Source organism: Monoraphidium neglectum (genome assembly GCF_000611645.1).
Source record: "Monoraphidium neglectum strain SAG 48.87 unplaced genomic scaffold scaffold02401, whole genome shotgun sequence".
Lineage (NCBI taxonomy): Eukaryota > Viridiplantae > Chlorophyta > Chlorophyceae > Sphaeropleales > Selenastraceae > Monoraphidium > Monoraphidium neglectum.
The window spans coordinates 1-6,519 of NW_014011227.1; the positions used below are offsets into that span (position 1 = coordinate 1).

The 6,519-nt window shown below is 69.4% G+C and overlaps 1 protein-coding gene across 1 annotated transcript; it reads left to right on the plus strand.

Moving 5' to 3' along the window:
• Positions 1 to 2,808: 2,808 nt before the first annotated feature.
• On the plus strand, positions 2,809 to 3,412 carry MNEG_10640 (hypothetical protein; the record flags this gene model as incomplete). Its single annotated transcript, XM_014040887.1, has 2 exons — positions 2,809 to 3,219; positions 3,338 to 3,412. The coding sequence occupies 2 exons, from the start codon at positions 2,809 to 2,811 to the stop codon at positions 3,410 to 3,412; spliced, it is 486 nt and encodes a 161-aa protein (XP_013896341.1).
• Between the last annotated feature and the right edge of the window lie 3,107 nt (positions 3,413 to 6,519).

A 6,519-nucleotide genomic window follows, 5' to 3' on the forward strand; every position in this document is an offset into this window, starting at 1 on the left:
CCCCGCGCCCGCCTCAACCGCCTCGGCCGGCCGGAGCGCCGCGCGGGCGGCCACGGCGGCGCGGGCGGCCGCTTCGCGACGTTCGACCATCTGCGCCCGCCGCCGCCGCAGCTGCCTCGTAAACAGCAGCTGCGGCTGAGTCATCTCCGCCTGCTCCCGAGCCTGCTCTGCCGCCGCGGCCGCGGCCGCTGCCCCGCCGGCGCCGCCGCCGCCAGCGACGCCGCGCGCGGCCGACCTGCGTGTCCAGACGCCCCCGGCCGCCCACCCTGCATCACCGGTGACATCGGCAGCGGCGGCACAGGCGGCAGCCCCCCACGGCTCTCCGTTGCCCTCCAGCTCTTCGAGGCTCTCGTGCAGCGGCCGGCTGGCAGGGCGGGACCCAACCTCCCGCTCCCACCGCTCGCACTCCGCAGACCCAAACACGCCGCGGCGCTCCGCCGCCCCGGGCGCATCCGCAGGCGCCCACGGCCGCGCGCCGGCGGCTCGGGGCGGCGGGGCGATCAGCCGCTCGCGTGCCTCGGGCCGCGTCGCCGCCGACACGCTGGGGCTCACGCCCCGCACGTCCTCCTCCCACCCCTCCTCCTCCCCGCAGCCCTCCGCCGCCGCCTCGTCCTCCGCGCCGCCGCCGCGGGCCGCACCCGAGCGGCCCGGCGGCAGCAGGCGCGCGGCCGCGGCGGCGGGGGGGCCGGTGAGGGCGGTGGGCGGCAGCAGCTGCCCGACGGCGCCGACGTAGCGCAGCGCTGTGTACCACCGTCGGTCCTCCCGCTGCAGCTGCTGCTTGCCCCTCAAGACGAGCAGCAAGTACCTGCTTTCGGGAATAATAAGTGCATATGGAGTTTGAATTATGCATACTGGGTCGTTTGGAGAGCTAGGGTTGGCTGTGTGAGGTCAAAAGCGTTGACATACAGTCAGCTTTGCGGGTGCGAGCGGAGAGCGCAAGAGCGGCCGGGGCGGGGCGGCCGGGCAGTGCGAGCCGCTTCGCAGGCGCGGCGGATGCAGGCGCGAGGCGCGCGCGTCGCTGCGCGTGTGCATGGGCCCGCGCCTGGCCGGCGGCGCGTCGCGCCAGAGGGGGAACGTCTGCAACGCATCACTGGGCAGCACGTCCAGCCACGGGCCCCCCGGCCGCAGCGCGCAGGGCGACGCGCCGACCCAGGCCTGCAGCTGGCGAGGGGGGTAGACGGGGTGCCTGCGCAGGGCCGCGGCCGCCGGGGCGCGCGACGCGGGGCGTGTGCAGGTGGAGGGGTCGAGTGCGGGAGCTGGGGCGGGCCCGGGGCTCCGAGGAGGCGGGCATGGCGGCGGACATTTGGGGCGGAGGGGGCGGGGGCGGGCAGCCGCAGGATGGGGTCGCTCAGGACCCTGCTGCCACGCGGTGCCAGGGCCGAGGCTGAGGGATTAGTCCGACACCCGCAGATTGATCCATAGATGACATCACCGGACGGGCGGCATCAGGGACACGCCCACCCCTCACCCGGCTTGGTAGAGGGCGCGGTACACCGCCACCCGCACGTAGTCAACCCGGCACAGCGGCCCCCGCAGCCGGAACAGCAGCCACTCGCTGCCCCCGCGCCCCTCGCTGCCCGTAGAGGACCAGAACCCCCGGTCGTTCCGCAGCACGCGGCTCGCCGCCTGGGAGTCGTCGTCGGTGGAGGATGCACCCAACGCGGCCTCGACGAGCTGCACGCAGCCGTCAAGCGTGCTCTCCTCCTCCCACGCGGGCCGCAGGACCGCGATCGGCGGGCGCGGCGCGGCGGCGGCGGCGGCGGCGGGGCTGGCGGCGGCTGCGGCGTCGTCGCAGAATGGGAAGTTTCTGAGGTCTTCCCGATTTCGTCCCCGGAAGGCGTTCCTGGGAGGGCGGGAGGCAGCAGCCGGTGGCGGCGCCGGGGCGTGCGGGCGAGGCGCGGCGACGGCGGGGCTCGCGAGCACTTCGCGTAAGTTTTGGCATGCACGGCGGGTGCATTGCTGGCTGGGTCGCGCGGGGCGCACCTGTATTGATGGAAGGGGCCCTCCATCGTCGCCGCAGCGACTGATGCGCGGCTGTGTGTGCGCGCTGCTCTGTTGCAGGCTTCGCACCCACTCGCAAAGGTTCAAGGCGGCTGCGACCAGCCCTTATTAAGATCAGGTGACAAGCTCGGAAACTTGGAAAGGAGCCGAATAGCAGTACAGAAAGATCGACACACACAACCACAAACTTGATCTCCAGTGACCTGCCCGGTAAGCTGGCACGCGATAGAGGTACTTTAAAATTACCGCAACGGTGTTGCCAGTACGATGGTATACGCCAGCCTTTCTGTTGCTTTTCCGCAAGTTGAGGGGTGTGGGGTGCCCCAGCTGCTGACTGTGTCAGTGCCTAGTGTTGCGGTTCTGCGAGCCAATGCGAGGGCAGCTCGCATGCTCGCCCTTTCCAAAAGGTTTCACAGCCATTGTTTTTCTTATCAGGGGGGTTTAGTCGCCTTGGGGGGGCGGGCGGGACAAACAACGCCTACAAGCGGCCAGTACGGCTCTCACATCCACATTCGCCTGGTGAGCAGCTCTTTAGTACTCTAAAGAGCCTGCATGGACGCTAGCCGGGCCCTGCCGGCCTCTTGTGAGGACGCTGGCTGGTACCAATCCTGGGAGATCGCAGGCCGCGTCTCCAGCAGGCTCTTCTTCCAGCCAGAGAGCAGGGCAGCTTCCGGTCGACCGGGTTGCCACGGGATGCTCCTAGGACTCGACGGTTGCCCGACACTGATTGCTGCATCGCATCAACGCAAGGGACCCTCAACCCCCGGCACCATGCGCGCGCGCCCTCCACCACCCCGGCCACGCAGCATGGGCCGCCTCTCAAAGAGGACCATCCAGTGCCGCGCCGCCCGCCAGCAGCGCCTGCTGAAGCAGCAGGCCGCCGCCGCGGCGCTCGGCGACAGCCGCGCCCCCGGCGCCGGCGCGCAGCGCCCGGCGGGCCATGCTGCCGCCGCCGCGCACGCCCCGGCCCGCTCGCCCTCGGCGCTGCTTCTGCGCAAGCTCGGGACGGCCAGCCTGCAGCGCTACCTGCAGGCCCACTCCATCGATTTAGACCCGGAATGCGCCGCGGACAAAGAGGAGCTCGTGTCCGCAACTGCCCGCCACTTCAGCATGTCCGAGGTGGGCGCCCTCCCCGCGGCCGCGGCCCGCCCCGCGGCGCCGGCGCCGCTGCCCTCACCGCCGCGACACCCGTCACTCGACGCCGCGCAGCTGCGGCGGGTGCGAGATGGAGCCGAGCCAGCGAGCAAATATGCAGCTCGTCCTGCCTGATCCTTCCCCCGTGCTTCCCACCCTGTTTGGACCAACCCCTGCACCCATCCTCGACCCGCGGCACCAGGTGGATGAGTCAGCGGTGCTGATCAGCTTTGTGAGGGCGCTGAGGCGCGACAGCTCCTCGGAGAGCAGCTGCTGAGAAGCTGCCCACGTGCTTTCTGTCCGCGCCGGGGCGGCCACCGGTGCTGCCTCCCGGCAGGGCCCCGGGCGGCGTTTGTGGGGGGGGTTGGAAGCCCCCAGGAAGGCAAGGGGCAGCTTCTTGGCATACCCCAGGCAGCTTCAGGGCGGTCGGGCCGCCCATCGAGCAGATTGCGCGTCCGCATTTCGGTGTGCAGCGTCTGTGTCTGGCAACAGGTCGTGCCCAAAATTGCCAATGCCGTCCGGCTCAAACGACACTGCAAAAGCGCCTCGGCGCCGTTGTTCCTGCGTGCCTGTTTGCATGCAAACCGTGTGTGTAGGCGCCCGTGCGCGCAAGGCCGGGCGGCCGTGCGGCGCGGTGGCGCGTGTCCCGGCCGCTCAAGGCCCCGGTTTCGCAAGGGGAAGCGCTGCAGTTGGCAACCGCGCCACGCTCAGCCGCAAGGGGCCAGCGAGGCTGCTGTGCCGGCCTGTCCCAGCCACCCCTCTGCGCGCCGCACGCCCGCCGACCTGACCCGTCCCTGGCAGCCGCCCCGAGCGCCGCGGCCGCCGCGCTGCGGCCGCCGCGCCGCGCGCGGCCGCGCGGGCCCCCAGTTTTGACCACTCGTCGCGTTTTTTGGGTTGCGTCCCTGCAGGCAGCTTCGCACCTTTTGCTTTCCCCCTCCTTTCCGCCCCGTTTGAACCGAAGCCTCTCGTCGGTTGCGCGCACCCGCACGTGCCAACTGCGCGCGCAAGCCGACGTCGCAAACACTGCAGCTCCCCGCCCCGCGCCGCGCCCCCACTCGCGGCGCGGCCGCCTGCGGCCGCCCCCTTCGGCCTCCCGTCCCGCTCGCTTGAGGGGCGCAGGGCTGCGCAGCCGCCTGGGCTGCCGGGCTGCGCCCGTCCCTCAACCAACCGCCGCCGGCCGGCTCTCATAGGTGCCGCGCTGTTTGCTGGAACCACACATGTGAAGAAACAGGGGTGTGCCAGTTCTTGTATTTCGGTCGATCGCAGTTTTCCCCTCCCCGCGAGCGACGTCGATTTTGGATACGGGGAGCGTTTGTTTGTGTGAGCCACGGTGCATCCAGGTCCGATTGCAAATGCCGCGCCCGCCGCGCGCCGAGCGAAATGCGCGCGCCGGCAGCGCCCAGCGCGCGGCGACATTCAGTGTCTAAACGGCTGCCGCCTCGGCACGCTGCGAGCCTGCCGGCCGAGCGCTGCGTGCAGCGCGCGAGCCGGCGCCGCTTGTCGCCCTTGGTGGCCCTTGGGCGGCACAGGATGCGCCTCGCGCGCGCGTGTCCCCACTGTGTTTGCAATTATGTGTGGTCTCGTATGTTTTTGGCACGCAGCAGCTGTATGTGCACACGACACAACTTTTTTTTGGCCGAGAGACAGTCCTCCTCCTAGGCTGTACGTTGCTGTGCAGTTGCCAAAACTTCCAGCATTGGCGCAGTTGTTAACAAATTTGCAAGCTGGTGTGCCTCATGAGATGAGTCCTGATGGCGTCGTCGCTGCAGCAGCCAGCACAGCTGGGAAGGGTTCTGCTGGGTGCTGCATGCAGGGCAGGGGCAGGGATGCGAAGGTTGCATGTGGTGTATGCGTGTGCGTGTGCGTGTGTGGATGTATGTGTGTGTGCGCGCGCACGCGCGTGTGTGTGTGTGTGTGTGTGTGTGTGTGTGTGTGTGTGTGTGTGTGTGTGTGTGTGTGTGTGTGTGTGTGTTGGTGGTGACCAGCATTTGCGTGCGGCAGCATTACAGAGGTTCAATGCTGGCAGCTGAGTGCCGATTGGGCCAGGAAATAGGCCGCCTCCGTGGTGCTGCCGCAAGCATGGCGCCGCTATTTGAGGCGGCCCCCCGTGGCTGGGCAGCGCTGGAAGCTTCTGGGGAACGGAATGGATGCACCCAGGATGCTCGAGCATGGTCGGCCACTGCTCTTGCTTCTGCTACCGCTCCAGCTTCCACGCTCATACGCCAGGCAAGCGCGGAGTCCGGGGTCCCTGTACGTCGCGATATCCACCGTCTGCAATACGGCTGTTGTGCAGTGGCCACGGCCTCTGAAAAGCACGAAGGTGCGCGAATTCGACAGCGCATTTAGGGGTTTAGGGACGGATACCCAGCAGCTGCATGATGGGGAGCCTGCGCGCCCCGCCCCTGCCGCCCGCCGCACGCCACCCCGCCTCCACGTAAAACGCCTTCTCTGCCTCCAAGAGCCCCTCCACCGGCAATTCTGGAGCAGGCACGACCCCACTCGCCGCGCGCCCTGGTCTGTCAGCTGAACCCCCAGCAGTTGCCAGCGCTGGCGCCGCCGCAGCCAGTATTTCGACACAAGTGCGTTACAGAATTCGCAAGGGCAGAGGGTCGGCAGAGGCCTGGCGGCCCAGAAAGCGCGGCGCAAGGGGCGCTGCCGCGCTGCCAAAGCGCGCAAAGCATGCAGGATTGCGACGCGTGTCGCGTCGCGTCCCCGCCTGTTGGCAGCCCCTGCGCTGTGCCATGCCAACCCTCGTCCCGCCAATCAAAATGCCTCGATCTGACAGTCACCGATACTTCCACACCACAGCAGCGCGGCTTGCGCCGCGCACTACGACTTTGAACAAACAAGCACGAGCGAAGGCGCCGCCGCGGACGCGAGAGCGGGGCGCAAGCGTGCGGGGCAGAGCGCATCGGACAAGCACAAGCACATGCCAGCAGTGCACATGCGCCGCCGCCGCCAGCACCCGCGGCGGCGATTTGCATTGACAAAAAGTCCTCTTTTACGACCCACCAGCAGCTGGCCAGCCGCCCGGGTCGCCGGCGCGACGCCGCCCCGACGGTCGTGACAAGCCGCCACACAAGCAGCGCGCGGTGAGCGTGCGCGCAGGCATGTGCAGACGCCACCAAACGCATGCGAGGGCGAGGGAGCGACCCATGAGCCGCAGCCCAATCTCAGGCACCGCCTGCTGCACACGACGCAGCCTTGTGGCGCCCACGACGCGCAGAGCGGCCGGCCCAACGCCGCAGCCATCAGCCGTCGCGCCCCGCCGGACCGCGCGCGGTGCCAGCCCCCCATATGATGTTCGAAACAGCCTGGCGCAGGGTCTCGCGCGCGTGAGGCCGCGCGCCGACCCCGCCGCCGCTCGTTCGCGGCCCCGCCTCT